At 39.4% G+C, this 24,028-nt stretch overlaps 2 protein-coding genes across 3 annotated transcripts in view; one reads left to right on the top strand and one right to left on the bottom strand.

Annotated features, from left to right (window-relative positions):
- LOC122784099 (CD2-associated protein) overlaps window positions 1–9,279 on the bottom strand; it is a 54,320-nt gene extending 45,041 nt beyond the window's left edge. The window contains exon 1 of the mRNA XM_044049192.1: window positions 8,899–9,279. Coding sequence (XP_043905127.1) covers window positions 8,899–8,902 — 4 coding nt within the window. The 5' untranslated portion in view covers window positions 8,903–9,279. The remainder of the gene's footprint in view (window positions 1–8,898) is intronic.
- Window positions 9,280–17,566: 8,287 nt separating this feature from the next.
- Window positions 17,567–24,028, top strand: part of tnfrsf21 (tumor necrosis factor receptor superfamily, member 21) — a 41,453-nt gene continuing 34,991 nt past the window's right edge. The window contains exon 1 of one of the 2 annotated variants that reach the window (XM_044049251.1): window positions 17,567–17,956. In XM_044049251.1, coding sequence (XP_043905186.1) covers window positions 17,930–17,956 — 27 coding nt within the window. In that variant the 5' untranslated portion in view covers window positions 17,567–17,929. Of the gene's footprint in view, window positions 17,957–22,860; window positions 23,041–24,028 lie in introns of those variants that run through there. The other variant, XM_044049249.1, reaches the window with a different exon arrangement.

Raw genomic sequence — 24,028 nt, 5'->3', positions numbered from 1 at the left:
CAAAACAAGTAGAGCTGCAACTAACAATTATTTTCATCAATCGATTCATCTGTTGATTATTTTCGATTAATTTTTTGGTCCATAAAATATCAGAAAACCTTAGAAAAAGGTTGATCAGTGTTTGTCAAACCTGGAAATGATGTTCTCAAATGTCTTGTTTTGTCCACAAACCAAAATGATTAACTTTTAATGATTTCTTTGTTATCCAGGGCAAAGAAATTAAGAAAATATTCACATTTAAGAAGATTAAGCAATCAGAAATCTTGTTTTAATCATGAAAAAAGCTTGAATGAATCAATTATCAAAATAATTTATTACTAATTTAGTAACTGAGTAATAATCGATTCATTGATTAATTGTTTAATCTCTAAAAACAAGTACTCGATTAGTCGAGAAAATAATCGACAGATTAATCGATTATGTACATAATCTTTGGTTGCAGCTCTATTCTACTACGGTAAAGAAGAAGCAGCTTTTCATTTACATTTAGAGCTTAGTGAGGAATTAGTATGAATGGATTGTATAGGGTTTCACAAATTTTCTTTTTCAAATATCCAATCCAGAGATTCCGGTATCGGAATCTGATCGTGTCAGCTAGTCCTTAACATAAAGAACTCTAAAGCAGTCAATAAAGTGAAATTAATTGCATGACAACTCATGCAACACATTAATGACACGTTTGCTTGTCAAAACAACATCAGAGCCCAGCAGCAGCTACAGCCACTCTGCAGGAGTTGAGTCATCCTGGCATAAATGCAGAAATGGGTCAAAAGGCTAAGAGCTATAGCCAAATGCTCATCCGCTAAATGGTGTGCTGTCAAGCAGATGACAGCAGATGAAGAGCCAAAACCGGCCAGAGAAAAAAAAGATGAATATGCATAATCAAACGATGATGTGATGCTAAGAGTGAACCCCGTAGAGTCTTCTGGAAACAGTGTTTTTAATTAGCATCTTTACAAGCCGACGCATTATTTTCTTGATGCGACATAATGTGAAGTAATCCATGTCTGAGTAAAATGGCACCAAACGCAATTTATAAGCCTGGACATATATAGACTATATTGGACTGGAGCAAGAGACTTTAATCAGCATTTAGAATAAAAAGAATGTCATAAAAACACACAAACACACACTGTATAAAGCCCTTACAGTCACTTAGCCTCAGGCCTGTAACACAAATTACTCCATAAACATCCATCACATGAATTAACAATTAATCTATTCATTTTAATACTAGGTACATTTTTATTTATTACTTTTACAGATATAAGCTGTGCTACTGACCACTGATGATTGCTTATTGGCTGATGCGGTGTATTTGTTTATTTATTTACGTGTTTGGGTTTATGACAGAAAGATGGTAGATTTGTCTCTACTCTACGCTTTTTTTTTTTTGTTAAATGAAAAGAAAAGTTGCCGGGGAGGTCTGTAAAGCCGCTAAATATGCAGACAGAAAAAAACAGACATTATTTTCCTTTCTTTCCTCTAGTTCAGTTCATTCCGTTTCTGTTATTATATCTAATGTTTACAGCGTCGTCTTCTCTGTTTTTTGGTGTAACGATACTGCACAACTTAACAGAGCTGGCATATGTGCTACAGCATTTTGATGCTGTCTTTACGGGTAGCTTTTTGAAAACAGCAAAGAAAAAGTTTGTTAAGGTTTCGTGCCATTTCCGTCTAGACGTGGCCTAAATGAAAATGAAAAGAGACTTTACATCACTTTGCTTTTTGAACCCATTTAAGGAGTTCACATACAAATCTATTCTCTATTTTGAACTGTTTAAATCTTGGTTTTCCCTTTTTCCATTTAGATTTACAAATATAGTATTTCCCATATAATATAAGCAAATTTAAACGAAAGGTCCTATTATTGTTCTTCTTATGTAACACATGCATGTTGGATACCAGACATATGTTTAAATTATCATCCTTGAATTAGTTTCTGAACGAAAGGAATTGAAACTCTACTTTTGCTTTACTTAGCTCTGCGGTGTATGGCCGGGTTCTTGAAACAGGTGGAAATATGATGCAAGTTATGATGCAACTGTGAGCACTGGGCAAAAAAACACGAGAAAAGATGGTGGATGAATGTTGAAGTAGGGTTATAACGATTATAATGGAGGTTTTGAGTTGTACAGCCTGCCTTTTCCTTGATTTGATTGACTGTCTGGGCCAAATATGACATATGTAGAGCTCCGCAATTCTGCGTCTTACTCTGTTCCATATGAAAACAATAGTTGTGGCGGTGACACATTTCAGTAATCACCCTCCTTTTCTGCAGAGACTCTCCTCTGTCTTATTGGGCGTATGAGATATGGTCTTGAGATACGAGGTGACTAAAAGCGTTTTCCACCCACAAGCCTCAACACTGTTTGACTGAGAGATGCAGAGATACAGAGAGAAGTACAGCATCTCTCTTACAACATAAAGGAGAAAATAAGTGTGACTGACAATTAACCACATCTTAACAGTATCAAAAACCACACTTCCTTTCTGAGTATCTTACATACCCCCAAAGGGTTCCGTGCTATCAACAGCAAAGAGGAAATCAAGTCAACGATGTCTGATGCAAGTTTAAAGAGAAAACAAAACCAGGGATAATGACAAAAAATTAAGAGCCAAAAATTAAAATAAAACCTGTCATTTAACCGTTCTTGTTCACAGTGTGGCATGACACCAAGGCTTTGGGGAGAGGTGGCTGAGGATTCCTCACATATATGCAACAGCTGAGACAGACAGACGTGGGTGAGTGAGTGGAAGAGTAGGATGATCAAAAGCTAAAAGGAGTCATTTCACTGTCCTTTGGTTGACACTGTACTCTTGTATGCACCATTTCCTCAGCAGATGTACGCAACAGCCACAGGCTGCTGCCAAGATGCAACTGCATTCCAACGGAGACTACGTTATGTTCCAATCACGTTATTGCCTCTGATCCCGATCCGAATTCCTAAAGTGATAAGTTCGGCATTTTTGAAGTGTGGTTGTACGACACAAAGTCTGTGATGCCTGTGCGTAGATCTTTCATGCGACAAACACGGTGGAAATATGCCAGGCACAATCAGATTCAAGCCAAGGCTCACCCAATAATAACTACGTCAGTTAGAGTGTACGCCGTCTTAAGAATATGTTGGCCAATTTATCTCGCGGACACTTATTTCCAACAGGAAACTGATATTTGTGTTGCTAAAACTGTAATAAACTGCTGTACGCAGATCTCTCTTGAATACCAGAAACTAAATGTGTCTTTTGAGGCAAGTTGTGGTGGTTTCTTCTGTTAATTAAGAAAACATGCTCTATTATTAAAGTGAATATTGAATTTAGTCACTACCCTGTGCCTGTGTACTCAGTCAGTAGAAAGTAGGGCGGCAGTAACTTGGTAATCAACTACGTACAACTATCAGTTTGCAGTTTCCCGGGTTATTTATAAAAATATGTTCAGCTTCTTAAATGTGAATACATTCTGGTTTCTTTCCAGAATGTAACTGTGAGTGAATATCTGTCATGTGGACAAAGCGAGACATTTAAATAGGTAATCATTTTGATGTTTAGGAAACACTAATCAACGTTTTGTTTACCATTTGATGGATTATCCAAACACCACCAAAGTTGGCACTGCAGACATTGGCGCTGTTAATAAGTCGCCTACCAGGTTTGAAGCCTGTCAAGCAAACTCTTCCACAGATGTGTAATTGACAAACAGACCTTCTTTGCATTTATAGATAGTTTTGACACTTTGAGGGCTGTGTATTGGCAAGAATCTGGCGTGATGATACATATCCTGAATAGAGGTCAATCGATTGTCAACCTGCCGATTACCGGTATCTGCGCTTCATCTTAACGATCACCAAGATTATTTAGTAATTACAGAGTACACTACTGTGGCTCTGCTGCCTTCTCTTCCTCTGGGCCATTTGCTGTCAACAACATGGAGTCTCTTAGGCTAATTACTTCTAATCTGTTACCATCCATGTAGGTCTATATAAATAACTAAAAAGAAAAAAGAATAAAACGCTGTGTGTTATTTCTTGCACTGAGAAGGCAGTTAAAGAATAGGAGGACATATTCTATTTTAATTATGTAAAAAGTGTAAGTAGAGATAAATATTAAAAACATTTAAACTACATTTTGTTTTTCTAAAATACATAATGCTCCAAATATCTGTTATCGGCCTTGTTAACTAGTAATAATCGGTATCAATAACAGCCCTGAAAAACTCCTAACCCTGATACAGCTGTGATAATGTGATTTTTTGCAATATGTAAGGTAACTATAAGCAAAGTGATGATTGCCCAATTAGTATATTTGAAGAAATACTTTAAAAAAAAGCACTCTCCTATGGAAAAATAATACACAGTTTTTGAGTTTAAAGGCTGAAACTTTTCTACCCAGGCTACCACAGGAATCAGAGGCTTGAATACAGCATAAAACCACTGCTAAAAACCTGTCAAGAAAACTTGCATGTCCATACAGCGCTTCAAAAAATCAATACACAGTATCCCAACGTGAAATGCCACGCTGTTTCAGTGTTCCGAGCCCAAGACATTTCAATCTTAGAAAAACGGGAAAGAAAACCTGTCCAAGAGACTTGACCTAACTTTATTTTTAAAACTCACATAATGCTATTTAACTGTCAACTGACTTCTTCGTTAACTCACACCTTTCAACGGCAGCATATAAAGTGACTTTCTGCCTGCATGCTGCTTTGCCATTGCTGTTCTGTGCACAAAAGTGTGTCTATTAACATTCCTCTATCATGTCTGGTCTTGCTTCAACCTGTGTTTCTCTTATCAGACACAATTGATGTTTCTTCTTCAGTGCTAAGACAAGAGAGTGACTGACACTGCTTTCTATTATGACCACCCACTGCAATACTTCATATGTCCCTTTTTCAGGGTTAATTATTGTGGTTATCTTTGCTTTCAAGCATAGAAATGACTTGGCATTAAGGGGATTGCACTTCCCATCTGCAAGCTGGCTCAAGGTTCAGTGGACTGAAAAGTTATTGATTTCCCTCCCTCTCTCTCACACACACACAAAACAAACAGAACACTTCCAGGTAAAGAGTTAGCACAATATGGCTCTTGAATAAGCCAGTGACAGACAGGACAGGAGGATGTTAAAGGGGAGGGAGGAGGGGGGAGAGGAAGGAAGGAAGGAAGGGAAAGGGAGCAAGGGAGAAAACTGAAGGCCACGCAGGCGAGCTGACTGCCAGGCAGACTGTCTAAATCAGTGTGCCGTCTCTGCTTCTCTCACTCACTCACTCACATAATCAGAAAGAAGGACACTCATAACTCTACTCCTTCGCACTTCTCTGAGAGGTTGTTGATACGAAGGGCGAAGAACTACAGGGAGAAATCAAGCAAGACCGACAGGAGGGAGCTGCTACTTCTCAACACGGAAGCCTCCGTTCTTCCCGCTCACCCTTAATCAGTGCGAAGATAATAGTGTGTGCTCTCACCAGCGCCCTGCCAATGTCTACACTCACATACACCTGGAAGCTACACTTGACAATCACCATAATTCAGGTTGTTTTTAAACCCGTCCTGATTCACAAATTACATAACCAAGGGAGTCAAGGGAGGAGAACAAAAAAGAAACTGCAGCTTTTCACATTATATACAAAGCCTTCACAGCGCTGCCAACATGCTTCCTTTTTGTTGTCAACTGCACAGAGCACTGATTAATTGTAAAAACACTGTTGAAGCACTGATATTATATAATGATATTATATAATGAAGCTGTGATTTTGATGAAAAGTAATGATGCCTTCCCTTTTGTGCTTTGAGTCACCATACAGTATGTCTAAGGTGGCGGAGGGATGATAATTGATCTTTTTTTTTCTTTTTATTGTTATGACTGGATATTGTGTAGAGGTCAACCAATATAGAGTTTTCTATGGCCGATGCTGATGCGTTTTTTTTTTTAAATCAGGGAAATTGTGCTGCTACAATAAGTGTTTCTTCCATCTGCACTGCGGAGCAATTACATACATTTATACAGTATTTTCAATGAAAGAAATAACATAAAACCTAAATATTAAATACATGAAATGCAATGCCAGAAAATAAATATGCATTTGAATGAGAAAAGTTTGCAACATTTTCCAAATTTCTGAGAGCAAAAATGCATCTATCTCTACTACCTCTAATAGTGTGTTTCATTTCTTTTACGATGTGTGATTTTGTATCACAATTGTCATTTCACGCAGCCTTCTTAGCCCTTTACTAAAGGTCAAATAAAGGATATAACAGACTGCACGGATTGCAATTGATTACAAGTCAAGTTATAGGTCAGTTACATATCTACTTTAATGTGAAAGAATAGAGAAATACAGAGCAATAACATAGGTATATGTACATAAAAGAAAATGACTGATGATTATTTTATTATTGTGTTACATGTTCTAAATGTAAAGCACTTTGAGCTGTATTCTGTGTATAAAAGGTGCTATACAAATAAAGCTTATTATTATTATACAATTATTATGTCCCTGCATGAGTGAAAGACCTGCATCCCATGCCACTAGTGCACAGTAGATGTGCATTACTTGTTATGATAGTGCTATCAGACAACAGCATGAAAGCATTATGGAAAACAGCACTGCACATCTGATAACCTAAAATGCTCCCAGAGAGGAAAAACGAAGGTATAAGTCCTTTTATGAAAAATAAATCTGGTGAATAACACAAACATACCAAAACAAATTAGACTGTATGGCAGGCAGCCACAGTCTACATATTAATTTCCAGTATCATAAGCTAATAGACAATAAAACTATATTTTTCTTATCCACAATATCAACTATAGTTTTTGCAACCCTTGCATGTTTGCCACTCTGACCTGTGCCTCACAGACCACCCATTTGAGTTCATGCTGCACCTTCAAAGCTGTGTGTGCACCACTAACCGCGACAACCTCTCATTTATTAACTCTTGAGTTTTGCAAAGTGAAGTCTATTTCCCTGTAAATTGATACCAAATTATATTTACACTTCCACATATATGAGTGTTGTTTTTTTGGATTTATAGCAAATAATGTGCATCTCAGCTCCAAGTGACCTTCATCAAAGAACCACAATCTAGTCAAAATATTGATTCAGCCCAGTGTGGTTAATGTTTAATCACACATTGTGGTAGATGTCTGCAAAGACATTGACTAATTAAACACAACAGTGACAGGGGCTTCCTGGTGTATAAGCAGCTGTCTTTGTAATTACACCATCCCAACGTCAAATTAAACCAAGAATCTTTCCTCCGTGTCATTACAGCTCCCCGCTCAACTTGTCCTCATTTCCTCTTTATACTATCCAAGTATTTAAATAAAAAGGCAGAGAGGTGGGCAATACACGGAGCACCACAGAGCCAGTTTGTGGATGTTTTACCTCATCTACCTGTAGTGTGAGCGACAACGAGGGGAAAAGCAAACACAGTGTGAGAGGGGCTCTCACACAGCACGGACATGTTCAAACACAACTCAGATACCATGAGCAGAGAGCTACCTGGGGAAAGACATACCACAGACTAGTGCAACACTGACAAACTTGTGGTGTTCTCATTATGAAGCCTTTTGGTGGATTTTCACACGGAGGCATTGGGCGTAGAGTTTTCACTGTTTTATGTCCTGTGCAATTCAATGTTTAATCATCCTACACCCTCGCTCTGCTATTTAAAGTCTGTTAAAAATCAAGTTAAATATGTTCATGCATGGTTTGGACACAAACCTGTGAGAGCAACAGTCTGCAGCCTTACACGTCCAAGGACTGAGCAAAGGTGTTAGAACCTGTTTTACAACATAGCAAGGCTCTTGAACAAGTCCTACCACATACAACCCACATATGCTGCACTGTACTGAACGAGAAGCAGCAGCAGCATGCACACAAGCAGTTTCATGATACTGTAACAGGAGGTGTACGGTAGCTGCACTAAGATCAGAGTGTTTTCTCTATGTTTACACAGAACGGCAACCACAGCAAGTCTCGTCCACCTCTGCTTCCCCTTACATTACTCTTGCCGAAGACGGTATTGTTTTTGACCATATATGTCTATCTCTTTATGAGTATAACTGAAAAAGCATGGGGCGTCTCACGGAAGAAATTTGGACATTTGGTTTGGTGTAGATCTGGATTCAAAATACTGTATGTGTTTCAAAATAAAGTTTAACGTGGACTGACACAAACTGAGCAGCCTTGGTGAAGGTTTATGCTTTCTGCCCACAATGGGAAGTTTAATGTCCAGATTATGTAATGTTGTCTCATGCCTCCCTCCATCACATAATCTGGCTGAGCAGAGGGTCACAGGTCCATGTCAAAAACCAAGTGTGGAGTGGAAGCAGGTGAAACATGTTTTGGGTGTGGGAAGTTGCAGTGTGTCTGTCACTGTCATGGAAGGAATGCAAGTCACAACACTGTGATCTTAATAATAATTCAGTCAATTCATTCTCAAAGCAACAACACGGAAGGTGGAAATTTACCTGAACTATCAATAGCAGTTTATGTCAAGCGTTTTTTTCAGTTTGAAGGAGTTATTGAAAATACACACATGGAAGGGAAGGAATAAAATGAGTCCCAGGCTCCTGCAGTGTCCTCGGCTCAGTGAGCGCTCTGTCGACATCAGCTTAATTAAGATTCGACAGAAATGCAAACAAATCCAGGGATGGATGTGGCGTTCATCCAGGTACTTAAAACAGCTAGCTGGCTAGGCTACGCAGCTAGCTAAGTGTCGTGTGCTAACTTTAACTCCTTGCTGTCAAAAGCCGAGGGCGCGACTCAAGACGCCGACACTTGGCTTAATGCCGTCAGCGAGGTCGACTTCTTTTTTTGCGCAATGACAGAGAAAGCAAAGAGAAAGAACAGACGATGAACACAAAACAAACACAGGCGCCACATCATGGAAAACTTACCCATTCCTGCCCTTCGCAACGCCTCGCCACCAAATGCTGGGAGTGTGTTATCCAGCAGCACCGATGCTAGCTAGTGACTAGCCAGGTAGCTGAGTACAGTAAATCACCCTCAAGGTGTCGATGCTCTGCCTTTAAAGTAGTCGAATGAGCCGTATATCCATTCGTCTTCGCCCCAGCAGCGGGAGCAGCAGCAGCAGAAGCAGCAGCAGGGCCAGCCTCCCTACTTCTCTCTTGGTGGTGCTTCAAGATTATTGTGCAGGAAGTTGACCAGGAGTCTCCACCTTTCTTGGACTTGGCTCCACGGGTTAGTGCTCAGCTCAGCTCAGCTCTGCTCCACAGACGCTGTAGCTGCTGCTGCCCGCTGCTGAATTAACAGTAACTGCCTGCCACCAAAACACTCAAACAGCAGGAAACGTCGCGATGCTTCGGGCTGCAGGTCAGTCAGTCCCGCGAGAGGAAAGTTTGAAGGAATGTTGACCCACCCCACCCCCCCTCCCCCTTATATTATTGACCCACTCAGCCAAATACAGTAGTGTGTGTGTGTGTGTGTTCTTGTGTGGATATCTTTGTGAGGACCAAAAAACATATAAACCATAGGGAGTGAGCACATTTTGAGTAAGTGAGTACATTAAAATGGCTTTTTGGTTGATGTTTTTAGGTTTTAGGGTTAGGCTTAGGTAGAGAAAGTGACAATATTCCAAGTCAGATTGTCCCTATTATTGTTGTTAATGTCAACTTTCAAAAGTTACAGGATAAATTAAATGAACTGTCAACTATTTTGATAATCTTTGATGATTGATTGTTTTTTTTAAAGAATTTAAACTTTTTTCTTTTCTTTTTCAGCTTCTTAAATGTGAATATTCCTGGGTAGCTTTGCTCCATATGACAAAGAAACCATTAAAACTGATTCATTTTGGTTTGTTGACACTCATTTTGAGAACATTGTCATTTCATGATCGTTAGTTGCAGCTCTTTAAATGACACAGTTTTATTTGTGGTTTTTAATTTTGTTTTATAACTAAATTGGATTGGTTTGTACAGTAGGTCTACGGGGTGGTGTGGTGTTTTTCAAATGCAAAGACACATATTTACACAAGTAAATGCTTTAAAAAAAAGAAAGAAAGTAGACAATGAAGAGAAAAGCATTACATGGATCTGATGTGTCAGCAAGTGCAAGAAACAATGTAGCTTGTATGTAAAGTGCAGACTGTATGTAAAAAAAATCAGGTGTCTAATATAATGTAATCTAAAAGTCATGAAAGAAAGGGAGTGCATGCAGGTTAACACAGTGGAATGAGGTCTGATGGAGTTACAGTACATTGGTCTGAATGACTGTAGTGGTTCAGTGGTCAAAGTGAGAATACAGCATCTTATTTTAGTATGTGTGAAAGGTGAAGGAAATGTGTCAAACTCTCTAGTTTCTCTTTCGTCCTCAGTGTTTTGGATGGAAATCTCACCTGATAATGAGTTTGAGAGATGTCAAAAAAAGTAGTCTGGCATGAGAAGAACAACAGTGTCCCTTCTACAGACTGACAAGATGCCTTGAGAAATATTTTCACCACACCTCAAAACAACGTGACCGCAGGGAAGGAAGTGCTGTGAAACCTGCTGAGCATAAACACACGTAACTCCCCTTTAATTCTACACGGAAAAGAAAATGGAGGAAAAGAATCGTTTTCGTCAAAATGACAACAACTTAAATTCATGTCATTCATACTGAAGTAAGAACACAGTATAATGTAGTAACTTGAAGAGGATTAGCCACGTGTGGAACCTTTTAAGTAATAATTCTGAGATTAAAGTCATAATTCTGTCAAAAAAACCACATGTAGTCCTGTTCCTCTTCTGTAAATTAAACTTAGTACTTAAAAGTACTTTTATTTATTTAAATTTATCAGCTGTTTTCTTCTGTCTATGTAAATAAGAAATCAAGCTTGTCAAAGTTTACTGTTTACTGTAGATATGAAGGAGTTTAATGATTTTTCTGATGTACAAAATGTGCCATGATTAAAGGTTTTTCTCTTTGAGTTGCAAATCAGGAGGGCAGAATCGTTGGATTGTATTGTAAATTCAAATCTCTTCCACTGTGCCATTCAAAGCCAGGCCGCTGCTCAACACTCGCAAAATGAAAGGAAGTAGTTGAGGCTAAATTCATCCTGACAGGCGTCATTTAAAGCAAAATGTCAACACAGCACCGTGAAAACAAATTGTATGCAAATATTTTTGACCGCATGTACAGTGTGTACACACACACACACACAGATAAGAGCTACACACACACATGCTTCGTTGTTGGTTAGAATGACACACACATTAGAGACAGCGCTGTACAAGTAGAAAGTCATGCATCCAATTAATTGACTTCATCATGTTTCTTATTATGTTGCCTTCATTTACATATGAAATATGTGTGTATATATATATATCTACATACATACATACATATGTAGCTATGTATATATATGTACATATATAAAATAAGAGGTTTTTTTGAGTAAATATTTAGGGAAGAAAAAAGCAAATGATTAAGTTTGATTAATTAATTTGTCTGGATCGCTGTCTGCTGAACATGGAAAAAAAAATAATAGAAAATTGTCTTGAGGTAACCATGAAATTCCCAATACGAGTAGGTTGCACTTCATTTTCTACCAGATTTTGACCAGAGTGTGTAGAAAATGAAACAAATAATAATAATTAGTGTCACATTAACTCTCGCTTCATCTTCATCTAATTTCACTATACCAGTGTGTGAAGTTTATGTGAACAAGATGAGATAAGATAACATAAAATAAGATAAACTTTATTTGTCCCTCAAAAAGGACAGACGTGTGCAGACAGCAATATTAGACAACACAAAGACAAATTATTACTATTACACATTTGCCATGTCTGAACATGTTGACTTTATGTTCCTACAGCCTCGGGCTGGACATTAGTGGCAAAAAGCAAAAACCCTGAAACTGAGGAACTGAGGAAGCTAAATGGAACTCAGCCTTTATGAGTTTCTGATTATTTAGATCTATCACGTGGCCGGGCCAAAGTGGCTGCAGTGCAAAGGGCCCAAGTTTATTGAAAATATGCTTGAGGATCACATGCACATGTTGTAACTCACTGGAACCTTGTCAAAAAGATCTACAATCTCCTTTTATGCCATTCAAAATGTGAAAACCACAGCGTTCGACGTTCATAAAATCATGATTTTGCATCAGTAAGACAAGTTTCATAGAGATGATGGTAATCAGGCTGTAATAGAGACATTTTTGCCGTTCCTTCAGGAAATTTTCAGTGTGAAAATCACACTGTTAATACAGTGAACTCATATCTGGGCAGAAAAAACAGCTGATATGACTCTGATATTTACGGACTGACCTCCAGATCTGAATATTATAGATCACAGAAATAACATGGTAATAGTATAATACTCATTTTTGAAATAGAAAAGTGTGGTAATAACACTGCTAAATTATCAACTGTGATTCCCAAACATATTCTATGTGAAATATTACACTGTTCGAACCTGTAGTGATTCTCATTACCTGGATATCGCCATGAAAATAACTATATTTATTTATTTTCTTGATTTAGTTTAGAGGTTTCCTATGTTTTCTGGTTCCATCCTAATAAAAAGACACAAATTACCTTTGTATAGTCATTCAAACTTAGCTAAAACAACAAAACTATCGATGGCCTGAGGCTGTTTCACTCTGCTGTGTGTAGCTATTAAATTGTTGTATAAAAATAATTAACACACCTGTTGCTAAATCTACCTTTTGTATTCCACTGCCACCCAGTGGCTCAAATGTGGAACTGCAACCAAGTCTTTTCTGTCAGCTCATGTTTCAGCCTGTATTTAATTCTGTGTGTACACATCTCTCTTTGCTCCAGAGGTCACACTAAGCAGCACAGTACGTATTCATTTCAAATCAAACAATCTTGTCAAAATCAAAGGGATTATAACAGTGGAAACTGCTGCTGCATGATATGTTGTTTTGCATTTGTAAAGAATTACATATTAATAATGTCCACAATTATAACTGCCCCTGTTGGCAGATAAAACAGATTAAACAACTGAATAACGGGGTAAAATAAATACAGCTTAATATAATATAAAACGTGACCTAATAACAGAAGCTCTGCTTCTGCATACAAACTGTCCCAATTATTACAATTATTGTGTGTTACAAGTAGTAAATCCAGTATTTATATGCAGCATATAGATATATATGATGGCTTTTTATTCAAATAACTTTGTAAGCTTAGACTAATCAAATCAAATCAAATGATTCCTTTTGTTTGAGCTGTGCTGTGTTATAGTTGCAATGACCATGTTTATCCAGGAGAGGTCAGGCTAACCTTGTATTTATATTGTCATTACAATGAAGCCGTTTGAATCCAGTCTTACTTAATTTGACACCTTTTTTAATAGAATTCTGTAGATTATCTACAAAAACAAACCTGATTTACTATAGACTCATTATTATTGTTGTCGTTCAACATGCAGATTCATACTCATGCGGACTCAATGGATTAAATGGACATTGATTATCTAAAAGTTATGCACAGCAGCTTTATCTTCATTATCCACAGAATACATATTTTCATCATACAATACATCATTTTTCTTTTTCTTATGCCATTTTGACAAAACATGTTTCAGCATCAGGTAGCACTCTATAGTCAATCAGACCCCATGTGTGTCTGTACATGTGTCCATAATATTCCGTCGTGAGTGACAGTCTCGACTTGTTGCCTGGCGTCCCAAAAGTCACAAAATGATCCAATCAATAGAGGTCAATTCATCAATTCTTTTTTTTTTTTTTCCCTTTAGTCATCCATCTCATCTGTAGCATTCGCCTCGCTTTGCTTCTCCATTCTTTTCACATGCTCGAGGGTTGTGGAGGCTTCGGAGCGCTGCCCAACCGTGGCCCTCCACCTTCGCATTGATCAGCTCATTGCCAATCTTTCTCAGTTTCCGATATTGCATGAACATACCGCATCCCAAGGAGAGCATTCCAATTGTCATGAATGTGAATATGTACACATCCTCGACATCCTCTAGAGCCATGAAGGACCCATCTGGGCAACTAGGTTCACCAGAACCTGCACTCCTCGTTGAGAACACGCTGTCGATCGCATTCAGTGACCAGCTTAGCAGTTCCATCTTGGATCAATTGATTCTCCGTAGTGACTCGATTCACAGGGGCAGCTAAGTACTTCTCATGTGTTGACATTTGTGCTCATCAATGTCAGCTGTTGTTTGGGTACATTCGCCTCTTGTTTTCGTTTGGTTACATTTGCTTCCACTGCCGTCTCCACACGGTGTCGACAGATTTCTGTCTCTGACCTTTGTCATGCTTTCCTCCTGGGTCATTCTGTATCGATTAATAGTCATCTCGACATACTTCTTTTTAAATACACTCCGTTTTGCTGATTTTTTCATCTCCTCATCCAGATTATTCCACTGTCTGACACCCGTGACCGATACGGTAAAGGATTTGAAACTGGAGTTTAATCATCCATCCTTCCTTCTATACCTCCACCCACTCATCCATACATTCACCCACCCTTCCATCCATATATATCTGTCTGTCTGTCTGTCTATCTATCTATCTATCTATCTATCTATCTATCTATCTATCTATCTATCTATCTATCTATCTATCCATCTATCCATCTATCTATCTAGAATCAGCTGTAAATGTCTGCTAACAACAGTGAGTTTTAAGGTTTACATCAGAACTGTGTGACAGGATCAGGTCAGTCTGTGTCTGTCGCTGAGCTAAACTAAACTCTCGACGCGTGCATGTGAAGTGTTTAGTGGACGCGTCTCCTCGTGGACACCTCCAGGCCTCCTGTGTTGGACATTTGGTTTGAGTTTAGTCCGTTACCAGGAGACTCCACATGACAGCTGCTGCTGAAGCTTGAAAACTGGTCATCACTGGTTTCAGAGGGATTGGCAGTGAGTCATCAACCCTCTGCAGCAACCTCCTTCATAGACACTCTGTGTGACAGCTTTGTGTAGTGAAAGAGCAAAATACATGCATGAAAATGGGTGATGCATAGCTCGAATATGAACATATGTGGATTATTAATCAGGAGGGCTTAATAAATGACCAATTAAAAAATGATCCTTTAAATGAAATGGCAACAGTTTATAAAGGTAAACCCATCAAATTACGGATCAAATTATCATCGCAGCATTAAAACACATGCTCATGTGGTGTGTTGTTAGCAGACGTTTGCTGCTCATAGGATTTGTGTTTGTGTGGACCGGAGTGGCTCTGATTAAACATTTAATCACCATAAAACCATGACCACATGCAACCGTCACACCCGCACATAGATGTGTGTGCACACTCATTCTTTCTCACAGACCCCTCGCTTTTTCATGTTTGCACACACACTCTCGCTAGGACACATGTAATCCTCTTTCACCCATCGGTAGCCGTTCCTTAAAAAGGCAGCTTTAAAGCGACTCGCTCACACAGAGAAAACATGTCTGACAGATGAGGCAGCAGGACAAATCTGGTTTTAGTCACCTAACAATTTTAAAAAAAAACCTCTCTAATGTTAAGTGTATGCTATCTTAAAACAGTTCACTCATGCTCACTCTCCCGCACCAAAGCCCATACAGAATATCACAGATTTTACATCACAGCACGCAGGAGTTGTTGAGCCACTGCTGCCTCTGTCAGTGAGTTCAAATGTGCCATTTTGTGACTTCTGTGTTTGAAATCCTTCACTTGGATTCACCCAAGTGACGCAAACTTGCCAAATGAGGCGGCAGCAGACCAGCAACTCCTGTGTCCCATGAGCTAAAATGAATGATTTTCTGTATGGACTTTGGCACGGGGAGTGGGCAGTTCATAAAGTGACACAAACTTCAGTTTCCTGTCCCAAAAAGACCATCCAATAGTGAGATAAAGTTCTGAATACATACTCTTCCTCCGCATCATACGACTGAGTCACTGACCACTAATACTCACTCATTATAGCAAAAGTAAAGCAGCACGTTCATCCCTTTATCCCTCCCTGTCCACTCTACTCAGCTCCACGTGCAGGGCAGATGGTGCACTACTCCTTTACCAGCTGCTGCTATTTACAGTGACATGTAAGACTGTGAGCAGGCTGCCTGCTTATGTGTGCGTGTGTGTACGCAAACTGTTTACTCACGGACTGCCTGATGGGCCAAATCCCTGCTCGCGTGGTGTCTGGATCTCTCTCAACACCTGGTCGGTAACCAGATAGAAGAACAGCTTGACTGTTCAGAGCAGATGACCGAGTGGCTCTACTGACACATATGAGAGTCTCACTGTTGGTGCCTGATACTGTCATGAAAGTCTAAGTCAGCAGAAAATCCTCGCCAAGATACAGGTGACTGTGTGATTGTGTCATGGATTGTTCATGCAAACACCTTCAATTTTGGGTGTCCCACAGTATATGATATCACAGTGGTTCCCAAAGACTGGGTCGGGGGCCAAAGATACAGTCACTTGAGTGATTTTTGGGGTCCCCAAACACAGTTTAGTAATGTTTTCTGCTGTAAACAAAGTTGTCTTTTGTAAATTCCTTTACTAAACATCTTTTGGAAATGACTCATTTATCAGTTCAAAAATGATATTCGCTGTTACAGCTATGGCTACAAATGAATTGCTACATTTTGCACAAATTGGCCACAAGGTGCATGCGTCCCCCACAGAAACACTGTGATCTCACAACCTTGAATTTCTACCAAAACTGATATCAGTCCAATACTGTCCTTGAGCTAAACAACTTAGCTATTATTAAGGCAATGCAGCTTTATTTGTGCAGCACATTTCATACACAAGTGCAACTCAAAGTGCTTCACATAAAAAACGGAAACATTGAAATGTACAATTTGAACAAACAGTACAGAGTAATAAAAAGAATGAAAGAAAACAATGGAGCATTACATATGATAATGCAGCATAAAACCATAAATCATTTACTCTAAAATTATTAAAACAATGTAAAAAAATTTAAAATGAGGACATTTGTGCTCATGTATTTAACAAAGTTGCATACACAGTGGATTCAGGTTTATTATTATATTTAGAAAATAGCAGTTTTAATGCTGCTCGTATCATTTTATTTTGTTGTATAAAGCCGCAAAAGGTTGGAGACCGCTGGTCTACAGTATATTATGAACTCATTGGCTTACATACTACAGCTTTAACGTTGATATTAAGCCGTTCAAAGGCCGTTTAATTCTTAAAGGTACAGCATGTACATTTAATGATGAATTTGTAGGTTTTCCCTCACCTCACCCTTTCTTTTCAGTTGTGTTGGAGAACATTATGTAGCATCAAAACTGAAAAAGATGTTTAGTTTGTCCATTGTGGGCTACTGTAAGAAATACACTGACCCAGCTTATTAGTGAAAAAAATAATTTCACCTAAATTGTACACAGTGCACCTTTAAATCCATAGATTTTATTTTCAGAAATTGAAATAGCTAAAAAGCAACCTCAGTAATATTCTACCTGGTTCCACCTGTAAGAGGACACATGTCCCTCTCTGTGGCTCTTTCTGGACATAGAGAGTCCAACACACGTGTGTTGCTCTTTCCCGGGCTGTGATTGGCTGAGGCGCGTCGCTAAGTCCCGCCTCCCGGTCCCTGCGTCACCGCGGCGGTGCCCGTGGAGGAGCTCCGCTCTCTGCAGCCAGAGCCGGGTAGAGGAAGGTGGAGAGAGCCGTTCTACACTCTGACTAGCCCGGACTGGAGTAGCTGAACCTCCCGGTGTTTGTGTGTGCCCGTGTGTGTGTGTGTGGTCCCTTCAGCTGTTATCACCATGGGAGTCCCAGTGGTGATGTTTGTCATGTTTCTGCACCTGAAGAAGAGTGTCCACCTGGAGACACACAGCTGCTCTGTCCAACACTGCAGCTGCAGCTGAGGCTGACGCTGCTGCAGCAGGAGGAGCAGGAGGAGCAGGAGGAGGATGACAAACATCTAGAGATGAGAAGTGTTTCTCCAGCAGAGAACCTCAGCATCTGCCGTCATTAAAACCAGGATGTCTGCCATGTGTGTGCGCGCGCTGGTGAGTATGCCCACATCACATTTCATTCACATTCAGCTCTTTTTTTTTTTTTTTCTTCCCTTTTCCCAATTCTTTATTCTACGGGCTCATTCAGCAGGTTTGTCCATTTAAAGGGCCAGTGCCTGTTTTTTTTAAACCCCTTGTCCCACAGTGAAGTTGAAAACAACTGCAGTCTTCAATGTTGTTTTTTTTAAATTAAACCCAGATTGGCTGATTATTATTATTATTATTATTATTGTTTAGTTTATGACACTATAGCATCTCATTAGTGTGTAATCCACAACATCATAAATGAGTCTCCAGTGGAAGGATGGAGAATCAGCAGTCTATTGTTCCCCCCGTGATGTTATCTCCTGACTCACAACAAAGGCACGGGTTTGATTCAACCTGTAAACAAGTAATCAAGAGAAATTAAATAAATGATCCAAGAATGTGGCATAATTTATCAAAACTAAAAGCATGAAATCACTACTGTACCACATTTTTTATTGTTTTAAATTGTTTTCAAATCGAAATTGTGATGAATTTGCTGACTTTGGGTTTTCGCTACTCTCAATAATTTTATTATTAATATCAGTAAGTGTTCAGGCTTCCATTAAAATATGCAATGTTAAGTATTATGTATCTGGTATCTCATGTTTTAATATTCCCTCATGTTTCTTATATTACAAACGGAATGTTGAACTGAAGTAGCGCTGTAGCTAACGACTACTTTCATCTGTGGATTATTTTCTCGATCAATCTCGATTAAATTTGTAAAATGTCAGGAAATGTTGAAAAGTGTTGATCAAACCTGGAAATGATGATATTTATTTTGTACACAAACCAAAATATTCACTGATTTAATAATTTATTTCATATATGGAACAAAGAAACCAGAAATGTTCACTTTCAAGCTGAAAAGTCTTTATAAAAAAAACACTTGAACCGATTAATTGATTATAAAAATTGTTGACTATTATAGAAATTGATTTTTAAGTCATTGAGTAAGTAATTTTTTCAGCCTTAAACTGAAGCGTGTTTTTAAGAAAAGTTGCAATTAAATCAATTTTCTTTTTCAAAATTGCTCCATGTTTATGTAGACGGTTGTTTTCTTCCCATTAGTCACAGTGTCAGTGTCAGACTACTGTGTGTGTTTGTGTGTCAGAAGCGCCTGGAAATGAAGGTGTCACCATTCTCGGTGACTCAGCTGAGGCACAAAGACTTTCCCTTTGTCTGCTCACAAAGACAAGACAGGCTGTGGCTGAATTAGTGTAGTCTGACTGTCTCTTTGGTCAAACCAGGATTGTCAGTGATGTCTACTTTAGTTTTGAAGGCTGACTTTTTGTTTAACGTTGTTATTTAACCGATAATTAGCTGGTTTCAATTTGGTGGATGTTTCTGGCATTCAAGGGATAGTCAAATATTTTTGGACGTTTGGCTGTATCTAGTTGAGACATGAGAATTCCCTTGATTTATTCATGATTATTATGATTATCCTGACCTAAATAAGTGTGATTTACAATAGTATTGAAATAATTGCAGGCGTGTGCTTTTGTTAGTAATCAGGATGGGCACAAGTATTAGATTATTAGTATTATAGATTATTATGAAAACAATTCTTTCTACTCCAATGACTACCTCATTTTGTGGTGCTTCTACAACCACAAGGTTGCAGCAGCAACTTTGTGGTTGCAGCAAGCCTTGTGGTTGTGAAATTTCAGAGGTTTCTTGAATGCATCTTGAAGCTGCTCCTCGAAGCTCAACACACTGTAGATGTGGTAAAGTGATTAAATTTACCAGGCTGTTTGAATGCATCTTGTTAGCTCAACACGATGTGAACCACACATTACTTACACTAGCTCTCATGTGCTTCAATATTCGAACATTTGGCAAATAATACCATTGAATATTCAAATAGCATTTTTGATGGAAATGCCCATCCCGACTAAAAAATGTTACTAATGGGGTAAACATAACATTAAAAAATAATTGAAATAATCAAAACTAAAAAAAAATCCAAAATGTCAGTGTTTCCTCAAGTGATGAAATTTACATGGTTCCTTGAATGCATCTTGAAGCTGTGCCTCTAAGCTCAACACACTGTAGATCACTCAAAGTCATTCACTTTACCAGGGTCTTTGAATGCATCTTGTTAGCTCGACATGCATTACTTATACTAGCTTTCATGCGCTAGAATATTCACACATTCGACAAATAATATCATTAAATATTCAAATAGTATTTTTGCTGGAAATGCTCATCCCTAATGAAGAATCTTGCAATGTGTACAATATTTGTTGACATAAAACTTTCATATTGTCCCACACAGCAACGTGGCAACCTAAATTATTGCCTGTACTTAACATGTTTTATCTACAGTACTTGTGTGACACATAATAACAAACAAAAGCTGCTGACGTGTGGGAAAAACACCCCTCACAATGCAAATACACCGTAAATGACATCTTTCAAACAAGAATGTCAACTCTACAGAACCCAGTGTGTGCATGTTTACTTTCCCTGTGGCTGCGGCTCATGTTGTCCTGGTCCTGCCTCTGCGTTAGTCATTAACAGCTGCACTAATAACCATAACCAGCGATTGTCAGTGATAAATTTAGAGAGACTGAATTTGAACAGAGTCTGAGTCTCCTCTCTCTCTTTAAAAGCTGAATTGAGCTGCGACTGCAGTGCAGGAAAAACACAAGGACACAGAGCAACAGGTGCTGCTGGGCTGTCAGACGTGTGTGTGTCTGCCTGTGGGGGAGTGAATATGTGTGTATTCTTGTATGTGCTACCTCCTTAGGACCTTTTCTGGCATAAACACTGACCTTATAGTCCTCATGGAGACCAAAACCTGGTCCTAATGAGGCAGAACCTCATTTTTGAGGACCTTGTTAAGTATCTGGGTGAGATGTAAATTGTGGTGTAGGTTAGGTTTAAGCTGTTAAACCCGTCTGTGTTTGTGTTTATGGTGGGCCCAACTTTAATAGTATAGTAATTACAGCTTAACGTCTTCTGCCACACACAAACACACATAAACAAACATCCCACCCACAACCAGACATTTGTATGCACATTGTTTAATGTAACACACACACATCTGTCTCTCTATAGTTGTGAAGACAGCCATTTAAACACTACAGTATTTCATTCCCTAAAGCCCTTTTATTTTAAATAGCTCAGCTAAATGCCTAACCCTAATTCTAACCTAAACCTTTATTCTATTTTCTGATTCCAACCCCCAGTCTGTAAAACCGGCCAAAATGTCCTATTGCAACCATACAATGACACACACACACACACATGTTAAGTCATGTATGGCCACATTCTACTTCCTTCTCTGTGGTTCAGTTTGGAGTTCAGCACTGATCACAAGCGTTGTCACAGGATTTGACTCTTCCCTGACATTCAGTATGTTTCCATAACCTTCTTCCTCTTCTTCTTTGGATCACCTCCATTGCCACCATTTTGCCCCTGTGTCCTCTTCCTTTAAACCGACGGTCCTCATGTCCTCCTTTACAACATCCGTGAACCTTCTCTGTGGTCTTCCTCTTTTTCTCCTGCCTGATGTAATCACTATTCCTCCTCCTCCACACACGAACAAATCTCAACCTTGACTCTCTTATCTCCGAATGAAAGTCTCAGTATCTTCTGCTCTGCCACCTCCTGCTCCACCTCCTGCCTTTTTAGACAGTTTAGACAGATAGCACGTGTCTTGTCCACCTTGCCTTTCACTCCACTCCACTTCTGTTTACATGGAGTTGCATCTTCTCCCCGTGTGTGCGTGGGTTTTCTCCAGGTTCTCCGGTTTCCTCCCACAGTCCAAAAACACACAGATTTGGGGATTAGGTAAATTGGACACTCTAAATTGACCGTCCGTGTGAGTTGTTTGTCTTTGTGACCCTGTAATGTACAGGCGACCTGTCCAGGGTGTACCCCGTCTTTCACACTGTGAGTGAGTGAATTTCTTATAGTTGGGTTAGCTGGATTTACAAGCCAAGATAATCCAACTCGGAGTTGGACTGAAGCTGGCCTGGGTGCTGTGTGCTTTCTCCACAGTTCCTGCCCACTGGCTTAAACCTGGAATCAGGAGCCGGATCAGCTCTACAGGGGCCTCCATTTTGGACCACCATGTTTTTACATTAGCCCACATTACATTACACACTGTGCCTTTTAAAGAGAAAGTTACCCTCAATGCAGCTCAGTGGTTCCCTTTCTCTGCTTGGTGAACATGCAGTTTGCCCTTCTCTGTTTTTAAGGCCATCATATATTCTTGTGATAATCCCTATTGTGATTCCTCCAGAGCCGCAAAAGACATTTCACCTCAGCCAGGAAGGAAGCTGAGTCTCCATGACAACGGAAACTGAGTTGGAAATTTAATTGAGTGATGCTCTAATATAAGTTTCTTTAAGGAAACCCTGTAAATCTATAAGGGAAAACTACTGTATATACAGAATATGAATGAGAGCATATATTTGTATTAGTTTGCATGATTTTACAGCTTTTTGAGTTAGCATAAGTAGACGGCATAATAAACAGTCTTTATGGAAACATATCAGGTGATGTCGCAGACGTCTTTACAAACATGCTCGCGGACATACAACAACAAGGAGGTCAGTAGAGGTTCACGTGTAGCCATCTGTGACCTAAAAAAAGGATATGAGCTGTGTACTGCTCCAGTAGAAACCTGGGTCTGTCTCGGGTGAGTTTCTGGCCCAGCCTGCTGCTGCTGCTGCTGCTGCTGCTGGGGGTAGAATTACAAGGTTTTCTGCTCAGTCACAGAGCTGGGTGGGGTTAGGGGGCTGTTTTATTGTGTGAAAACAGAAAAGTGGCTGTATGTATTGTGGCTCCACACACTGTGTGTCGTACTAATGGTGGTGACAGGAAATGCTGTTGTTATTTGTGTCGGTTGAGAGAGAGAGCCACAGAAAGACACACCAGCAGTTGTGAGTCAGTTTTGCTGTCGTTATCTTCGCTGCGCTGCTGTGCCTGATATGTTGAGCGGCAGCCGTTGCAGTCATTATCTTCACTGGCTTAAAACCAGAGCTGCAGACGGAACCGCGTCGTCCGAGGTCAGTCTGCTTTCAGACGAGCTTTACAAGGTGAGGGGATGGTGGTGCTGGCAGTGCGAACCAACACCCTGCTGGCATGTAAACACTGCAGAGTAAAGAGTTCATGCAGGATGTGACGTCTATACAGGCGAGGTCAGAAAAAAACTGATCAATAATTAAATAGCTTGTGGGGACATGGGGAGTTGCTGGTGTGCTGCTGCCTTGTTTCATTCGTTTTTGTCATGGAGGTAAACCAGAAAGATTTCAAACACCCAATTCACAAAATAACACTTGCTGATGGAGGCAGCAGTGGATCAGCTCTTATGTTACATCCATTTTTCTCTTTTGGCTTTTGGTGTGGGGAGGAAGTGGTTCAAAAAATGTCCCAAATCTGTCGGAAAAATTATAAAGCAGCGAACAAGTTCTTAAGATGTTGTTAGCCTTTGTAGCCTTCTGTATAGAGGCTAAAGGTTAGTAGGACTGCAACTAACCATGATTTTCACAATCGATTAATCTGTTGATTATTTTCTCAGTTATTTGAGTAATTGTTTGGTCCGTAAATGTTGAAAAATTGTTGAGCCATGTTTACCAAACCTGGAAATGTCTTATTATTATTATTATTATTTTCTAATGATTTCTTTATACTCTTTGAGTATCAAAATAGTTCATGATAAATTGAATGATCCATTAATCGTTGCAGCCCTGAAGGTCAGTTTTTTTTATTTTCACAGAGAGCCAGTTCCCGGCACAGGGGGTGGGCAGAGAGCATGCTGGGTAGTGCTTAAAGCAGTGTGCCTTTGTCGACTGGCTGTTGTCAAAATGCGTTCCCATCCCAATTGAATTTGATTTGTCGACTCTTTCGAACATGAACAACATTTGCCCAGCCACAAGCGATATAGGTCAGTGGGATCATTCTTTGGAAGAATTGGAGTCATAACCGGTAAGTTCTCTGTGGGCTAAACTGTCTCACTTCCGTCTCCTTCTCTGCCGTCTTCAACCGCATCCTTCTGAGGATACAGCCTCATACATCCACACTTCA

Source organism: Solea senegalensis, linkage group LG17 (assembly GCF_019176455.1).
Source record: "Solea senegalensis isolate Sse05_10M linkage group LG17, IFAPA_SoseM_1, whole genome shotgun sequence".
NCBI classification, from domain to species: Eukaryota; Metazoa; Chordata; class Actinopteri; order Pleuronectiformes; family Soleidae; genus Solea; species Solea senegalensis.
Note: the sequence above shows the minus strand (reverse complement) of the source record. Positions and strands in the feature narration are given on the sequence as shown.